We start from the raw sequence: 19,703 nt of genomic DNA, 5'->3' as shown, positions 1-19,703 counted from the left end.
TTGAAAAAAACGTTTACTAATAATTTTTTTTGAAGAAATAATTTTTAAGTTTGCAACAAAGGTTTACAATGTTTTTTTTTTAAACTTTTCTTTGTTAGCAGTATGTTTATTATTAGAATTGCATGTTTTTAATAATTTTTTTTATTATTATTTTCTAAGCTAATTTTTTTTTAAACATCTCCTAGCTGATATATATTATATATATATATATTTTTTAAAGTCATGAGATTATTGTATAACTTATTTTGAATGACAGTCTGTTATATATAAAAATTATTTGTGTGTGCTATTTAAAGTAGAAAAAAATTATATAGGAAAGATCGCAATCTTCAGGATTCGTTTAAGATTTTTTGTTACTACTTTTAATTAAAAGTGAAGTTTAAATGGATGATATTAGGTTAGAAGCAGATATTAGTTTAGAAAATGGAAATGTTAATAGGCAAATTTTTTGTTTCACAAATGAAAGAGATAGACTTAGGCGAGATGAAATTAATAATGGACAAAATGCTACTCGGCAAGCAGCAAGTAATTTGAACCCAAATGAGGAAAGCTTGGTTAGGCAAGTTGAAAATAATTGTCGCAGAAATAAAAGAAATAGGCTTAGGCGAGATGAAATTAATAATCAACAAAATGCGAGAATTGCTGCTAGATACGAAAGAATACATTGTATAGCAAGAAGTAATACTATTCCAGATTATAACTATTTAGGAGAAATGAATTATATTTGTCAGCATTGTGGTGCTAAGAAATTTCCCAATGAAACACATTTTTTATGTTGCCATAATGAAAAGATAGTTTTGTCGCAACTTTCATCATTTCCACAAGATTTAGAAGATTTATTTAAAGGAAACTATGCAGATAGAAATGCCAATCTGAATTTTTTAAAATATATTAGAAATTATAATGCCTGTCTTACTTTTGCTTCATTTGAAGCTAATGTAGTTCAACCCATGAATCATGGGCCGCCATGTTTTAGAATATGTGGTCAAGTTTTTAATCGTATTGGAAATTTAAGACCAAATCAAGATGTTCTGCCGACATATTGTCAACTATACATCTATGATCCACTTGCAGCAGTAAATTTTAGAATGCAACAACGTGGTAATGATCTTTGCTTAAGTGATTTAATGTTTCAATTATAAACCTTCAGTTACACAATTTTTTTCTTCACTCTTTTATGGCAAAAACTGTTTCAGCAATATGCTGTTGATGTGTATGTTAAAATTGAAGGCCAGCGCCTTGGTTTCATCAGAAATAATCAAAACAAACTGAGAAGCGAGCAGTATGATGTCTTACATGAACATGTAAACAACCTTGGAAATGATCATAATGTTAGACCAGGGCGTGTTGTAGTTTTGCCATCAACTAATGTAGGAAGTCCTAGAGTTTTAAAGGAAAACTGAAGATGTAATGGCTATAATTAAAAAGTATGGTAAACCAGATCTTTTTATTACTTTCACTTGCAACCCAAAATGGCGCGAAATAACTGAAAATTTATATCCAAGTCAGACAACAAATGATAGACCTGACTTGGTTATTCGAGTATTTAAACTCAAATTAAATAGTGTTTTCAATGACATTTTTAAGCACAGTGTATAAGGGAAAGTTGTAACACATTTTCAGGTTTTTGAGTTTCAAAAGCGTGGATTGCCACATGTTCATATTTTACTTCACTTTGCAAATGATGATAAGCTTGAAACAGGTCGTGATATCAAGAATTTATTATCTGCAGAAATTCCAGATCCGATTGTTAATCGAGACCTTTATGACGTTGTTAAAACTTGCATGATTCACAGTCCATGTGGCATACTGAATCCAAATTCTCCTTGCATGAAAGATGAGGTGTGCAGCAAAAACTATCCTAAAGAATTTAATGCTAACACAGTAGCAGTTCATAATGGTTATCCATGCTATAGACGTTGTGATAATGGTTTGGTTATCAATATTAAAGGTAACAATGTAGATAACCGCTGGGTGGTACCTTACAACCCATGGTTATCAAAGAAATATCAAGCTCACATTAATGTTGAAGCTTGCATGTCTGTTAAGGCTGTTAAATATTTGTACAAATATATATACAAGGGTCACGACTGCCAATATTTTAATAAATGAAAAAATTAGTCATGATGAAGTAAACACTTTTTTAGATTGTCATTATGTAAGTGCACCTGAAGCATTGTGGCGAATTTTCGAGTATCCAATAAGTCATATGTCACACACTATTATACGCCTTAAAGTTCATCTACCTAAAAATCAATTAGTGTATTTTTGAGAAGGAGCAGAACAAATGGCTTTAGATCGTGCAGCTCAATGTGATACGCACCTAACAGCGTGGTTGAAAGGTTTGTTGCAAGATGACACTGAATGGCAGAATATTCTTTCTGAGGCGGTTTTAACACGTATGCCAAAGCAAATTAGACAGTTGTTTTCAATTATTTTGACCTTTGTACACCTGACAATCCTTTGCATCTCTGGAATACATACAAAGCTTTTATGATGGAAGATTTCATTCACCGCTCAGTCCCACTTCTATTAGCTGAACAAGCTACTCTTCATCAAATTGAAAAGATTATAAATCAAAGTGGTAAAACGCTGGCTGATTACAATCTGCCTGTTATTGATGAGTTTATGCGCCTAAATCTAGAAAATTTTGATAAAAATGTTCAACAATCTATTGACAAAGCCAACTGAATGAGACTGTTGCTTAATGTCAATCAAATAAATGTATGTAATGCTATCTTTGCTGCACTGAGCAACCAAGTGTACAAAATCAACATTCTAGATTGTTTTTCATGGATGGACCAGCTGGTAGTGGAAAAACCTTTACTTATAATTATTTGATTGCTGAAACCATAAGTAGGGGCTTCAAATCTGCTACAGCTGCATGGACTGGCATAGCAGCAACTCTTCTTACAAATGGATCTACATTGCATGGCTTATTTAAACTTCCTGTTCCATTATTGTATAATAGCACATGTAATGTAACTCATAACTCTATACATGGGCATTTAAAAAAAAAAAAAAAGGTCTCATACATAACTCATTTTCACAAAAAACTGGATAACCAACCTTTGTCTTTTGAGGTACAGATATTAAAATTTAAAGTTTATTTTAGTTTATAGTTTTGGTTTAGTTTATAGTTAATTTTAATTTAGTTTTTGTTAGTTTTAGCTTCAGTTATCTTTTTTCTTACTTTAGACAACTTGGAAAATGGAAGAAATGAGGGGAATAGGTAAAAAAAATTATAGTTATATATTTATTTATATGTAAATATAATACCAAAAAGCAGGTAAATTGTTTTCCAGTTTTTTTTTGTTTTGTTTTGTTTTTCTTTTGTCTACTTATCTGTTACAATTTTTATTTTAGGTTTGTCATATGACGCATTAATGCAATATAAAAGATCAAAGTTTACATATTTTATACAATTTGTTATACACATGTTTGATTGTAAATTAACTTTTTTTTGTTTGAAACGTATTTGTACTCAATTGCTTAGTTATTTATAATAAATTTATTTAGTTGTGTGCATTTATCATTTTAAAGACAATTTCCTTTTTTAAAGAAACACGTATCAAGGGGATATTAAAAAAATTAATAACTCATGAATAATTTATGTTCACTTCATATTAATCTTATTTTAATTTTACAGATGGTTTAATTTTTTAATTTGAAGGCGTTTTTCTAACAGGGTATTAGTTAAGGTTTTGCAAATTTAAATTGTGAAAAACAGCCACTATAAATTAAGTAACAGACCGACCGTAACCCATATTACGGGTTGCTTTCTGCTAGTATATATAAAAAGTATATATCATAAACGTAAAACTTGCAACTGTGAAATATGTGAAATTGCAAGAAAGCAGGGAGGGATACCCTAGAAAAAACCTGGTCTTAAGAGTTCAAAAACTTCAGTTATTAGTCAGCGGTGTTGTTCTTACCTGAGTAAAGTTAAAAGAGGATTGCATCATAAATGTAATCCAACAACGGTCAGGTAGAAAATGTATTTATAACTTTGAATGTTTGGCTGTGAAAGGTTGTATAACATGTCCTTTTGAAAACAAGTTTAATGTAAATTTACTTAATTAGAAATAACATATCAGCTGTATCAGGATATTAGAAGGAGCTGCATCAAGGTATTAGAAAAGACTTATTTAGCGTCACTGATAGAGAGATTAGAGAAAGAAATGTAAAGAGCTTCTCCTTCCTAATAAATCTTAAAATGATAATTTTAATTTTAAAAAATCATCATTTTAAGATATATTAGGTAACCTTTTGAACCTGTAACCTTTTCAAAAATATAAATTGTCGAAAACGTTTTTCCATCAGTCTTCATAGTTTTGTAACTTATTTAGATGTCAGGGAACAAATGGCTTCTCACGTTATTAAAGAAAAGTTATGTAGTAAAAGTGGTGACGCCATTTTGTTGAAGACAGGAGGTAGTAAACTAAAATTATCTATTGGATCTGGGAATACTACAAAATCAACCAATTTTACTCACAAAAATCTTCTTTGTATTCAGAATTTTCTTTCCTTAAGTAATCATCAAATGATAAGACTTACTAATATGATAAGGTAAAATCACAATACTAATACAAATTTAATTCTGCACAATGAAATGAATAAAATAAATAATAAATTTTGCTACAAAAATTGCAGAATTCTGCAATTTTTGTAGCAAGAATTATTATTTAAAAAAATTAATAATTACAGAGTTGCTGAGACGAAATGCTGTACCTGGACTGAAAGTTTGTCTCTGATTTGGATAGTTATCTTCTCCCACTATTTACCAAAGAAAATATTTTATTTGAATTTAAAAACAAAGATAAAACTTTGGAATATAAGAATATTACAGTTGTATACTACAATGATGTAACTCTTTTTGTTAAACTACTCCTGGATCTTAAATGTGTAGATTATAAAAATCAGTTGTTTAAAATTGCTGTTGACAGGGGAAGTGGTTTTATTAAATTTTGCCTAAATATAGTTGATTTCAATAAAATTTTTGAAAATTGCGGAAAAGTTGACATAGATTATCTTAAAACAAAACTCGCAACAGTTTGCAGATCTTCATATACAGATTGTCTAATAAAAAAATTCAAAGATTCATCAGCTTTATTTCTTCTTCTTGTAGCTCTGGAGATCCCAGAAAGATATTTCAACATTAAAATATTATTTGAAAAACTAAATCTTGCAAAAGTTGAGCACATTGGGGCATGCGACATAAAACTTAGTCAAATTCTGACAGGGATATCTCCAAGTAGCAGTTCAATTTATCCCTGTTATGTATGTGAGTGAGATAGAAGAGAAACCTGGACAAGTGCTCCATACAGAACATTCAAGAGCTGTCAAAAAAACTATAAAAAATTTAAAGAATCTGGTTCAAAACCTAAATCTGCACAACATTTTAAGAATTGTATAAATCCTGTGATAGTACATGGAAACCCCTCTGAATTTCTTGCAGACAGATTTGTTTTACCGGAGCTTCATATAATGGAGGGAACAGCCAACCATGTGATTGATAACATGGAGCAGATTTAGTTGGGAATGAATATGACTGAAATTTATGAACAGTTGCAAATTATTAAGACTGGTCAGCGTGGTGGAAAATTTAATGGAAATTCTTTTCAAAAAATTCTAAAAAAAGTGAGTAGTTTTTAATGATAAGCTGCCAATTAAACTACAGTCTTCTGGAGAATGCTTGTTAAATTTAGTTGTTGAGTTGGATGCGGACTTGATGAAAGCTTTTAAACTAATATCGAAAATTTAAAGGGCTGCTATAAAAAGTTGGTGCTGGAACGTGGTATTATTTTAGCTTCAAAATTTCATATCCTGTTCAATCATTTATCTGAATTCTGTAAAACAAAAAAAAAATGGGCCTTGGAGTTTATTCAGAGCAATCAGGAGAAAGTGTTCACTAACTCTTCAACACTGTCTCTTGAAACCGTTACAAGGTGTTCGCTAATATTTGTAAATATGGAAATAGTTTAGTTTAGGCATAAAGTTCTTATAATGGAAAACATCTTGTTTCTCTTGGTAATGTTGATCTATATGTTGATATTTTTTAGAAATTCAAATCATGAATAAATTATGTTTAACTTTATTTTTGTAAATATATGATGATTTAAAACATGTGATTATCTACTTTTTAACAATCTAATAAAACAAAATATCTGCATTATTCATTTCCAATAAATTGTCTGTAACTTTCAACTGAAATTGACAATAAAATTTTGAATAAAAACATGGCAGAGTAAAAAAAGGCGCAAAACACTTGCAAAAATTGGCGCTAAAAAAAGATGCCAAAAATCTTTAAAATGCATTTTAATAGATAAGACTGGACAATTACTTAATAGGAGATTTTTGATTTGGTGGACTGCATACATAGTGATAAGTAAACTATATTCTTTCAAAAACCATCGACCTTGACTTGGACACAATTCAAAACACCTAAATTTAGTAAAGGCTAACCATGCTAAGAACCTTCTTACTTTTTGCTATGAAACACTAATCTATGTTAAAGGAAAACATTTTTAATTTCATGTCAAAAACAAGCTCAGCATGAAAAGCTTCACCTAATCATGCTTGCAGCTTATACGAAGCAGTTGTTCTGAACATTTTTCAAAACACAATGATCTTTTGACATTGCCTTTGTGTGCTCAATCATATGGGATATAGAGATATTGGAAGATTGTATTCACAAATAAATGAGTATCATTGCCTCATTTGATGTCCAGTCTTATCTATTAAATTGATGCAAAAAATAACTATCTAACCTATTGTTCATTACTTGTCTATTACTAAATCTTTCTAGAAGCTAGTTTTATTACTTTATGATAGGTTATGATCACCTAGTGATCTACTCTTCTTTTTTTTTTACCTTTTTTTTCTTTACTTATAGTTTTCTACTTTTAAAATATCTTTGATATACTTTAACTATTATTGGGAATGCAATAAGTTATTTCAAAAAATTAAATGTAAAATGTAAGTTATTTCCTTTGTAGTTGAAATAAAAACTTTGTGGTTTTGTTTGAAGCAAAAATTAAATGTTTTATTGTTATAAATAAACTTATTTCCCCTTAGTTTTAAAGACTAAATATTTATTAAATAAATACAACTTGTCTTGTCACAAGACTTTTATCTGCATTTTATCATAAATATAAAACTACAAGTTGTGAGAAAAAATTGTGTTAAATTGTATGTATACATTTTGTATGAAACCTGCTATTAAACATATCTAATAATTAGGTAAATACTAATTTACTCATATGAAGAGCAAGGGTTGAATTTTAAGCATTGGTGAATTGATCGTGATGGCAAATTGAAATATGATTCAACCCTTGTGTGTGTATATGTATGTATGTTTATGTGTGTGTGTGTCTGTGTATATATATATATATATATATATATATATATATATATATATATATATATATATATATATATATATATATATATTTATATACATAATAATAATAATAAATTTAACACACCTATTTCCAGACCAACAGTTTAAGTAACGCTTGTTTTTAGTTCCTACAGTTTTCTAAACTATTTATATATGCATTTTTCTTAATTTTCTATTAAATAAAATATAGCATATAATAGTTATTTTTATCTTCTTTTTTATTTATAATACCTGGATTAACTGTTGTTTAAACAAACAAAAAAATGTTAATGTAAGTTATGAGTAAGCTAGTGTTATTACTTTTGTTGTTGTAAAGTATATATTTGTTTTTTGGTAAATAAATTCAAGTTAATTCACTTCTTCAATAACCACAATCTTCACAGTTTTCTGTAAACTGAAACTTTAAGGACCAGAAATTTTTCCAGATACTATACATTATATATACAATTCATGATCATTTGACTTAACCCTTAAAGAGATAATATCAAAATATAAAATTGTAATAAATTAATGTAAATGCAAGTACCTAATCCATAGGTTACTTTTAGTGGCTTTTGCTTGCACCATAACCTAAATAAAAACAATAATATTAAAACAATTAATTCAAAAAAATAATAGAAATAATAATAATACAGGTTTACAATAAAATTATTTTTAAAAATATTGTCAGATGCTGTTGTTCAGATGTTGTTGGGTATCTTGAGAATAAAACAAATGATCAAAGGGACATTCTTGTCACACAATTTTGACCAATATTCACCCTGAACTCCTACTATGTAATGTATTTCATACTCCATAACACCCTCGCTTATGTCACATCATAAAGAACTAAAACAAAACTTTCAAAAAAATCAAGCGAAGCGCACATTAATACTAGATAGATTTATTGCTATCTAGTATTAATGTTATATATTTTTTATTTGCAAAATCTCTAATGACTTTTTCTTTGTCCAAAAGTATAGCCTCCTTATTTGCTAAAAAAGGAGCATTCACTCAATGCAACAAACGCTAGAAGTGTAACAAAGAGAACACATGCAGTTGCTAATTCTGACATTGAAGCAATTAGTTTCACTTTGATTAGATGTTGTAAAATATCTTGAATGGTCTGCATTTTGCACAAACCCTCATGAAATTCTTGCTGGTATGAGCAAATTTCTTGTACAAGATCATCATTCACATCATCAAGGTATGATTTTACAAAATTAGTTGCATTTTACAAACTTAGTTACTAGTTCCATTTCAGTATGCAACAAACTTTTGAGATGATGAGGATGCAAAAATTTGAACAAATCAGTAACGTATGTAGGTGCGAATGTAGGTGTGGTAGTTATTAAATCTCAAAATAGTTTTTGAACTTCACGTTTTTTCCACTCATTACACTGACACCATTATAACCCTGGCCTCGCATCTTCTTTAAGTTTAAACCTTGTATAGCTAGCCAAACACTTACCCAATCTGTTAATCCTACTGAAGTTGCATCTGTGACATCGAGAAATCCAAAAAAAGATTCATTTATGTTGCAATTTTAAGAGTTTAAATCTACCCGACATATGACTATGGAAATATGATTAACTCAGCTGATACCACTTTGCAATTTAAATTTTACTATATTAAATTTACCACATTATTCTGCCTAAATTAATAAACTAAATTATTTACTTAATGCAAATTCACTGTCAAAAAATTTTTTAAATAAATTAAAAAACAATATCAAAAATCAATTTGTTTACTTTTTTATGTATTTTACATGTAATTTTATTACTTTGTAAACAAACTTATTAAAAGTTTGAAGTCTAATGTTTTCATACACTAATTTAATAAACTGAATTTTGAATAAAAGTTTTATTCAAAATTCAAACAGTTTTGTCATAAAACAAGCAATCCAATTGCAATTAAAACTTTAAAATCTTTGGTCTTGCTTATTTATTAAAACTCCTATGTAATTGTTTTTTCAGGTCAAGTAAAATTTTCCCATTAAATTTTCTAGGGGCCCTTTTGTTGCTTAGAGCCTTGTCATTTGTTCACCCTGTCCATATGGTCGTTACACTACTGTTATTGAGCAACTTTATGCTTGTCTCACAAAAAATATAAAAAATAAATCAAACCAATATATATACTATATATCAATAGAAGGCTTCAACTCTCCTCTCAGGAATTTATACAATTTTTCTATATTTTAATTCTTTTTTAAGTATAAAAGTTGAGTTTAACTTTTAAAAAACCCAGAAACTGTGTTCAGCTTTCTTTTGTAATGAGCTTTCTGGCTGCACTTATTATTTGTACTTATGATACAAAAATGCCTATTGTCTCAATAATTCAGAAAACTGTTAATTTTAGTTTTTTAATTGTCACATTGTGACATGCTACGCTGTGACGAATAGGGTAACATTGATTTTATTTCTAAGGCAAACAGCATACTTAAGAATCCAAAATTCCAGAGCAATAAGAACTCTATGTAATAGATCCAAAATAACACTCACAAAAAAATTTAGCTTAAGTTAATTTCAGCATGTTTTTCTGTCACGCTGTGACATCACGACATGCCAATGTTTGTAAAAAATTGAAAACTCCTCAACAAAAGCCACAAGTAAAGCTAATTCTGTGACAGTTGTTCTTTATCACTTTTAGTACTTTTTTCAAGATTTATTTTTAATACCTTGAAATGTTCAATAAAGTTATGTTTTACGCAAGCAACATTTAGAGGATGAATGCTCAGCTTTCCTTGAGACTCTTTGCTAGGGATATAGAGCCACTTTAAAAAGTAATTGTAACTATTGAGCTTTAGATGTTATAATTCAACATGGAAAGATGTCCAACATGAAAAGATGTTTGAAGTTTTATGATCTTTGTGCTTTTATTGATATTGATATTTTTTACAACAACTTTTCAAAATCTTTACTATTATTTCTTTGGCATTATTTTTTTAAACAGAAGCAGTCAAAGTCATATAATGATTATAAGACCCAACTTCAAAGTGATTCAGACTGTTCAATTGGTACTTGCTAAAAACTTTGAAACTTTGTGGCAAGATGAAGTGTAGTCAGCACATTGCCACAAGAAACAAGTTACTGTGTTGGGTATCTTGAAATGAAAGACTAAAAGTCTTTCATTTCAGTTTTACTTAATAGGCTACTATTAAGTTTTATATAAAAACATTAAAAACTAAATTTCATGTTTTATGTGTATGTTTAGTGGTGTGTTTGGGCATAATGGCACTTCATACATCAGACATAAAACCAAACGCACCATGTAAGGAGAAGTGTTCAATTACAATTTTTTTCTAAGTTCTGGTAAAAAATGTGAATATTAAAAAGTAAATTGATGGGGGAGGGGCAGGAAAGAGTTAGGGCTATTTAAAAATTGAGTTCAATTCAGGCTTAAGTAAAGACTTATTTCTAGTACTGATTATGAAATACTTTTAAATTCGTACATACTTTGTATTACAATATATAATACAAACTAAAGTACAACAATAACTTTATTTTTATTGTTTTTAATGCATTTTGGGCAATTTTCATTGTTCTGATTTTGTAACTTCCCCATGAGTAGCCACTATTTTTTTTTCTGAAATCACTGTAATAAAGTCTATTAAATTAGAAGAAAAAAATCTTATTAAAATCAGTGTTGATCTTAGGTTACCGGTGGTTTGAAGTGGAGGCATATTTTCCTAAGTTTAAGCCACAGCCATTTTTAGAGGTCTATAATTTTTTACTGAATTGTATCTTATCAGTAAATTTCTAAAAAATTTAGAAGCCTACCATATTTAGAAACTAAAAAAATATTTCTTTTCACTTCTTAAACTGAGGTTTTGTATATTGACTCATCAAAAACCAACTTTTTAAATTTGCAAACAATTTTTTCGTTTTTTTAGGTAGTCATTATGGAAAAAATGTGACATTCAAGAATTCAATGTCAAAGTTTTATTAAAGTAAGTTTAAAGTTGTATACAATAAAAAAAAACTAGAAGGTTTTCTGAAATTTTGTTTTTAAAATATAGAACTTCAAAGTATGAACAAATCATGTTTTTGCTACTGAATTTTTTATTTTTGGAAAAATTTTCAAATGATCATATCTCATGAACCGCAAAAGATTTTATGCTGAAGTTTTCAGGAATTGCTTTTCTCATTGATATTAACAAACCCACTAAGTTTTATCAAAATCTGAGGGGGTCCATGTTGGACCTTGGTTCAGTTGGCAAAAAAGTGTCTGATCACATTGTGATGTCACGCTGTGTGACCTCATGACGAAGACATCATGCTTTGACTACTAATTGATCAAGGGAATTGACTACCTGAAATTCAGGTGCGTCGATTAAGTTTTTAATTCCATTTTTTCAAAAAAAACTCTGAAATATTTATTTATACAAGAGAACTTCATAAACTTCATAAGCAAGAAGTTCAAAGTTTGATTTTTACCCTGCCTCTGGTAGTACTGGTATATATATATATTAGGGTGTTTAAAAAAAATAACATTTTTTGAAAAATTTATGCTGGCACTCCCTTAATGTGTTCTATATAATAAAAAAACACTGGTTTTTAAAATTTTTTGAATAAAAATATTTTTAGAGTTCCTCAAAGAACATATAACGAATTACTAATATTATCAAAAAAAAAAGTTCTTTAAAAGAGTTGGGCAAAATCATATGAAAATTTAAAAAATGAAAAATATATTATAAAAAACTTATTAAAAAAAAAATAGTGTCAAAAAAAATTGTAAAAATTTAACTTTTTTCTTTTTTGTTTGATAAACTTCATTTTTAATCCTGTTTAAACTAACATATTTATTTTTATATAATATAATTACCATTTTTAAAATTTTCATATAATTTCGCTTCATTTTTTTTTATTGTTGAAGCATTTGTAAGCTCATGCTGAAAATGCGTGTTTCTTTGCATATCTGAGAATGCCTGACTTGTTATTTGCACGATTCACTGTCCATCTAAAACATTTCAATCCCAAATCGGTGCCAATTTATCTCGTAGAGACTGTAATTACTAGTGGCATACACAACTCCTTGTAGTTGTTGAGCTGTAAGCATCAGTCTTTGATGTGCAATAATTCGTTGGATCATTTACAAAATTATTGACCTAACCCAGTGAGCGTCTCAGCTTACAAGTATTTTTTTTTTTTTTTTTTGTTTTGTTATTTCACCTCCCCAAGGCCCAGAAGGCCACTACAGATGAGGAGGCTACTTAATTGTGGTTATAACCCTCTCTCAACTCTATAACTCCGAAACACGAACCTTGATGAACAAGGCCGCTGCGCGGAGAAACAAGTTGAGCGCGGTACTACCAGGGACGTGGTGGGGATCGAACTCGGAACCTCTCGCTTATGAAGCGAGCGCTCTACCACTACACCACTACCGCATTTGATAAACACAATGACCTGTAGGCTTTAATCTTGTCTTTTTATTTATCAGAGAGTGTAATTCCTCTTAGCTTTTATTAAAATGTGTTTGATTTAATAAATTAAATTTGAAAACATAATCAGTACATAAAAAAATACAGGTGTAAAATTAAGCATTTTACTAGCATTTTGGACCTGTAAAATACGTATCTTGGTAAGTCTATTCTACACCAACCATTTCTATACTTATACCTTAATTCAATATTTTTAATAAGCATTAAAAAATCTTTACATATTGTCTACCTTTTAAAGTAATAAATAAAAAATTAATTTATAACGTAACAGTAAAAAATTTTAAATGCTTCTGTAGTCGTTGGGCAAACCACTACTTAGTGGTAGAAAATAAAAATCTGTCAAAGCTTTGTTTTGAATTAACAATTAATGTTCAATAATTTATAACTTCCTATTGCAAAATTGTAAACTTTTATAAAAAAAACTGGTACAGTCATAAACTTTATTTTATCAGACTTCAAAAAATTTATACTGCTGTTTTGATGTTTATTGCAATTTTAAGCTTTTTAAAAACTCTCTCCCTTTTGTTTGTTACAGTATATTATATCTTTATATATCAACAACAGAACTTTGAAAATGTTTTAATTTATATTTTAGAAAATTAAAAAAGATTTAAAAAAAATTAATATGCAAGTGACTTCGGAAGTGCAGCAAGCTTACCACTTCAGCCACGAAGACACACTTAAATGCCAATTTTTAACACTATTTAAAAAACAAAAGACAGAATAACTTTATAAAAAATGGCAAAAAATGCTTTAAATCAAAATTAAGGAGATTTTGCAACAAACTTATTTTTAAATAAAAGTAAAGCTTTATAAAAGTAAAAAAATTTATTAAACTTCAAAAATGTTTTACTTTTTTTTTTTTTTTTAAATAAAAAAAGATTAAAAAAAAAAAAGAAAAGTGGAAGAGCAAAGATTTGAACCACAGCATTTCACTTCAGTTTGCTATGACCTAACCACTTCGACCACTAAGACATGTTGTTTAATGAAAGAACACTTTTGTTCACATTTTCTGATACCAACGTGCTGTGACTCTTTCTTGTCATTAACTCAGGTGTAATGGCTACCATGACACACGTGTCTAATATTTACAAATGATTAACGGCAGCAGCATTAAATTCAGTATTAAAATATTATAGGATTATTAAAAAAAACAAATTTTTTTTTAAAGATTTACTATTAAAACCATTATCTCAATAATGTTCTTTGTTTATTAAAACTTTATCAATTAGATTATTGGTGTAAAAACTAAAAGCTTGTGCAAAAAGCTACCAAAACAAATGATTGGCTCATTGTGTCTATTTTGAAAATTATTTCTCTACTTTTGCTCTCATTTACTCTGGTCAAGACTTGCTTGTACTAACCATTTTTTACTTTACAAATCTTTAAAAACAAAATACTATAAAAAAAATAATTAAAAACAAAATATTGAAAATAAAAAATAAAATGTAAACTAACGAAACTCCACTGTATCCTTTTTTCTCAGCATTACACCAGTACATATAGTAACCAGAATTCGAAGCGTTAGTAATTTTTGGTCCATTCTTCATTTGAAGCACCTAGAATAAATTATTGAAATCAAAATATCATTAAAATAAAATTAGAATAAAAAGCAAATGAAAGAGTAAATTTAAAAATAATAATAGTAAAAATAAGAAATAAAAGAAAAAAAAGTGAACAAAAATGCAAACTTGTCCTGGTAAATCTTTTTCTGTGCATTTTGTTTCTTGCAAACATAAAATATCTGGATCTTCTTTAATGACATAATTTAAACCATCTTTCTTTCGAGAAATCCAAAGAAAATATAGACAAATATTAATATTTAAAGTAAAATGTTTCACCACTTGTTAATAATAAAATAAAGTAAAACGTTTCACTACTTGTTAACTCTTTCGCTACCAGCAGTTTTAACAAAAATCTTTTCACTGTGACTGCACAATTTTTTGATTAAAATTTGGATGGCATAACATTGACAACTAATAAAAATTCGAATAGTAAATCTTTTTAAAAGCATAACAAACTATATATCAATAGAAAGCTAAACAAATGAACTTTTCAATTAAATAAGTTTTTAACACGCACCATTAAACAATAAGATAAAGTGCTTAAAACCATTGTTTTTATAAATAGTAACTAAACATTTTTTGAAAAAAAAATGTTTTAGTAACTATTTATAAAAACTAAAACAAGTTTTGTATTGGACCAGTCCAAAACAAAACTTATTTAATGTATAAAAGAATGCTTTTCTTCAAAAGACTTTTATAATTACTTACCTAATTACTTGTACACTTCTACAAGTTAAATTTTACAGTGTTAATGCTTCTTAATTTTAGAACTAAATTTAAAGAAGTTTATGTATTACTCAAGATTTTTTGACTTAGTCAAGTAATAACTTTCACCTCTTATTTATTTTTGATTATGTAGAAAAATAATTAAACCGTAATAACAAACAAATCATAAGTGTTTAGAATGAAAAATTATGTACAAAATAAGATAAACTGTAAAGCATACTTGAAAGTCGCTACCAGCGGCTTTCGGTCAAAATTTTAAAAAATCAAAAGCTGCTATCAGCAGCTTGCGGTAGTGAAAGAGTTAATAATAGTAATAACAATAATATAACAGTAACAGCAATAATAACAATAATAATAAAATAATTTTTTTTTATTTTTCAAGTTATCATCTATGGTTCCACACTTGTGTCACATTATAGAGGATACAGTCATGTTATAGAGGATACAGTCACATAAAGGATACAGTCACAATATAGAGACAAAAGTGTCTATAATGTGATTTTTGTATTCAAATATGACATGATACAGTTGAAACTATATTTTAAAACGAATGCTTTTCCTGGCATTAACCTGTTTTAGAACAGATAAAGATCAGTGTATTTTTATTATTTTTACTACTGGAAAGATTACCACACAAAGTTTCCAAGTTTTTCTAACCTTTACTCACAATTAAACTAGAGGGTTTTATATCAAAGTATTCCTTCTTCTAAGTAAGTTGCTTTTTTTCAGGGCAAAGAAACCTTATCTGACCAATATAGGAAAAATATAAGAAATAACAATCAAACCAGGATAATGATGATAATAACAACAATAGCAACAACAATATTAAAAATACAACTAATTACTAATAAATTTCTGTTTTATTTTTAAGAACTTATAATAATAAAAAATAGAAAGAAAAAAACTCAAAAAGTTATAACTTTTAGTAAGCAAATTAAAAATCATTTCAGAAAAAATACTTTGTTAATAAATAAATGTTTTAGTTACATTAAAAAAAAAACTTTAAAAAATTTTTTACATTGACCCATGCTTTGAGACCAGCAACATTCCAACTACAAATCTTTAAAGTTGATGCCCTTTATAAATAAAATAAAAAATAAATTATCTAAATTATTACAAGAATCAGATTTATTTATAATATAATATTGAACTGTATATATAATAAAAATAATTTTACTTTTCTTGGACATAAAAAGAAAAAAATAAACTAATTGAAAAAAAACTTTGGTCACGTATTTCAAGTGTTTGCAAATTTACAATAACTGATTTGCAGAGAAGTGTGTAGGCCTAAGGACACTTCACACTGATTACACTTAGGACACATAAAACCATTAGGGACACTACATACTAATTGCCAGGAATATATTTTTTACCACGTTTTAGCAATATTGGGAATATTTATTGTTATTGTCCTACAAAATATTGAAACTTTTATTAAAATTGTCCTAATACTTCAAAAAAAAAAATTTAATTTTTGGAGTTTTAAACCCATTGGAAATTTATAACTGACTTTAAATTGTAGAGATCGGCAAAAAAAAATTGACACAAAGGTTTTACCATAAAAAACAGAAATGAAATCTACAATTTTTTGCTGACCTCAAACACATCGGCAGTTAGGTCAGCATTGCTAAAACACATCGGCAGTTAGGTCAGCATTGCCAGCCCTTATTCTGAGGTCTGTGTTGTACATTCTGATATAAAGGTAAAAATTTTAAAAAAATATTTCTTTTAATTTAATTTATGTTTCAACCTTTCAAAAAAAAGTTAAAAATAACTCCAAACATTACATCCAATCTTTTTGAGACTGAAGTTGTATTAAACAACTAATGCAGTAGAGGTAATCAAGGGTTTAAGGTGTTTTTCAAATTTTGCAGGAATGTTTTCCGTTAATAGAACTATTTTAATAAATAAGTGTGTACAAAAGTTTTAACTAACGCTCTGCTTTTAAAAGAAACTAATAATGACATAGCACTTTGAAGGAAAGTAACATCTGTAACACTTATGAGGGAACAAACTTTTATCTGTCAGAAAAATATATATATATAACAAAGTTTTTCAAATCAAACTTTTTTTAATGTTTATATTGACAAGTTATATTGTAAGTAACACTATGAAGGATTAAACTTTCATCTGTTAGAAGAATATATATATAATAAAGTTTTTCAAATTAAACTTTTTTTAATGTTTATATTGACAAGTTATAATGTTATCACTTTTTCTCACAAATTTCTATAGAAGAAAAAAATAATATTAAACAGTATGTTTTCTAGTTTTCATTATATTTCTGTTAACTTTAGGCATTCAGCAACGCTGACCTAACTGCCGATGTGTTTGAGGTCAGCAAAAAATCGTAGATTTAATTTCTATTTTTTATAGTAAAACCTTTGTGTCAATTTTTTTTTGTTCTATTTTTTATAGTAAAACCAATTTATTGTGTCAATTTTTTTTGTACTTTGAGGTAAGCTCTTTTTGATTTTATACAGTTCCAAGCATTCTATTGAAAACTACTTTGCGAATTTACATAACCCATGTACAGTGAGACTTTTGCTTTGCTGATTATTAAAGTATAGTCTTTGAAAAATAATTATGGAGAAATTCACAACCAAACAAGATATTAAATTCAAATAAGATATTAAACTACTCAAATTTTATCTAGAAAATCATGCTACACAAAGAGCTTACACTAGTTACTTTGAAGTTAAAAAACCACCTTAGTCAAGCAGTTTTAAATTCATGGATCAGTGAGTCATCTACTATGTGCTGGTAGGCTACATTTAGGGAGGTCACAGGACAACCAGTGTGTTCACCAAAACATTGAAAATTCTTTAATATCAATTATAAAGTATTCCCATCAGCTGGACATAAGGGTCATTCCATGCCAAGTGGTGCAAATTTTAATGAGGTCCCTCATGGACCATCTCAGATTTTATTGAAATTTTGTGATTTTGTACATATATATGTTAAAAGCATGTTTTGAAAATTTTAGATCAATATCTAATATGGTTCTTGAGAAAACGCTATTTAAGTAGTGGGCTATTTTGCATAAAATTTCACTCTACAAGAAAAAAGGGTTTTTTCATCATTTTTAACAGCCAATAACTTTTGAACAAGTTAGTTTTATACTTCAATTATTATAAGATAGCAAGTGTGCTGTGGATACTTTGAGAAAAGAAAAAAATATTATTTCTGGCATCTTAACTTTTTCCATAATGGCGGGCTAAAGTTGATTTTTTTGTTTTAAGAATAAGTTTTTTTGTGATTTTAAAGACCTTAATCTTAAAAACTAGTTACAAAGTTAATACAAATCAAAATGCCTGCTGATCTACATGGGGTGGATAAACATTTTTAAAAAAATCAGTTGATTAAAGAGCTGCATTCAAAAGTTATAGGTCTCCAAAATGAGTCAGATCGAGATTTTCGTAAAATTGATCTGTGATGCAAAGCATCTGTTACCTAAGATGGCACTTTTTTTTTTTTATAAAATTTTTTATACGCATCAATTAAAGACTGTTAATTAATAAAAACCAAAAAAATTAATGGGCGCTTATTTATAACCCCCAAAAGGTAGTCTCTAAAAGTCAGGTAAATTTTCCATAAAATTCTGAAATTGACATAATAAATAAATGCATTGAATTATATAATGTTATTTATTATGAAATATCAATTAAAAAATATCAATGCTTAAAGTCTTTTAATCCCTTTAGATAAAGAACTTTTAAATCCCAATAGATAAAGTCCCCTCCCCTCTATCCCCTCCCCTCTGTCCCCTCCCCTCTTTATAATACAATAATTTTTTTAATGAAAAACAAACAAAATGTTTTTAAGAAAATAAACAAAAATAATAAAATTTACAAAAAGTTAAATTTCTCAAATAATAAAATAATCTCATTGATTTCTTTTAAGTCAATACTATAAAATCTTCCAATGTTTGACTGGACTTTAAGAGATTGCACTTTGCATAAAATATGCATTAGAGGTACCCAACAAAGATCATCTCTGCATGGCCACGTAAACTTGTTACATAAAGACTTTTTCATGAATTTCATATTAAGATCTTGATGCTCTTCTGAAATACTAAGAATATTTCCTAAATACCATTGAGCATCGTAAATGCAGGCCACATATTCTCCTGGTGAGTAACTGGAAATTTTATTAATATAAATTCTGCAAGTAGAAAAATCCACATTAGTGCAAATAATATCAAATGAGACTCTTCTTATTTTTATTGAGGTAAGTGACATTGGGATAAAACTGTGGTGGTTTCGTGTCCCAGGTATTGTCGAACAAGAACGATATCTCTCCTCCAAATTGAAGTTTGTAGTATGTGTTTCTATTGAAACTTTGTCAACAAAAAAAAAAGATATTCCTTTGACGTGTTGAACACACCAGCTGTACATTTTGCTTGGTGTGTCAATAGGATCGTTTAGTGATTGTAGACTGGCTCGTGTAACAAGACGTTTCACTGTTCCACCAACACCATCACAAGGGCTTTTACCATGCGATGTTGCAAAAAAGTGCCACTCTGCAGTCATGTCAAAATCGTGTTTATGGTAGCATAAGTTGATAAGATTTTTGTAATTTTTATATTGTG

The 19,703-nt window shown here is 28.1% G+C and overlaps 1 protein-coding gene across 3 annotated transcripts in view; it reads right to left on the bottom strand.

Moving 5' to 3' along the window:
* The window catches only part of LOC100201725 (DNA repair nuclease APEX1), a 52,722-nt gene that overhangs the window by 10,808 nt on the left and 22,211 nt on the right, over positions 1–19,703 (bottom strand). For all 3 annotated transcript variants that reach the window (XM_065792702.1, XM_065792700.1, XM_065792701.1), the window contains exons 5-8: positions 16,131–16,188; positions 14,513–14,602; positions 14,280–14,380; positions 7,929–7,972 (exon numbers count right to left, since the gene is read on the bottom strand). In XM_065792702.1, coding sequence (XP_065648774.1) covers positions 7,929–7,972; positions 14,280–14,380; positions 14,513–14,602; positions 16,131–16,188 — 293 coding nt within the window. The remainder of the gene's footprint in view (positions 1–7,928; positions 7,973–14,279; positions 14,381–14,512; positions 14,603–16,130; positions 16,189–19,703) is intronic.

The sequence above is a fragment of the Hydra vulgaris genome, chromosome 03 (assembly GCF_038396675.1).
Source record: "Hydra vulgaris chromosome 03, alternate assembly HydraT2T_AEP".
In the NCBI taxonomy this organism is placed as follows: domain Eukaryota; kingdom Metazoa; phylum Cnidaria; class Hydrozoa; order Anthoathecata; family Hydridae; genus Hydra; species Hydra vulgaris.
Note: the sequence above shows the minus strand (reverse complement) of the source record. Positions and strands in the feature narration are given on the sequence as shown.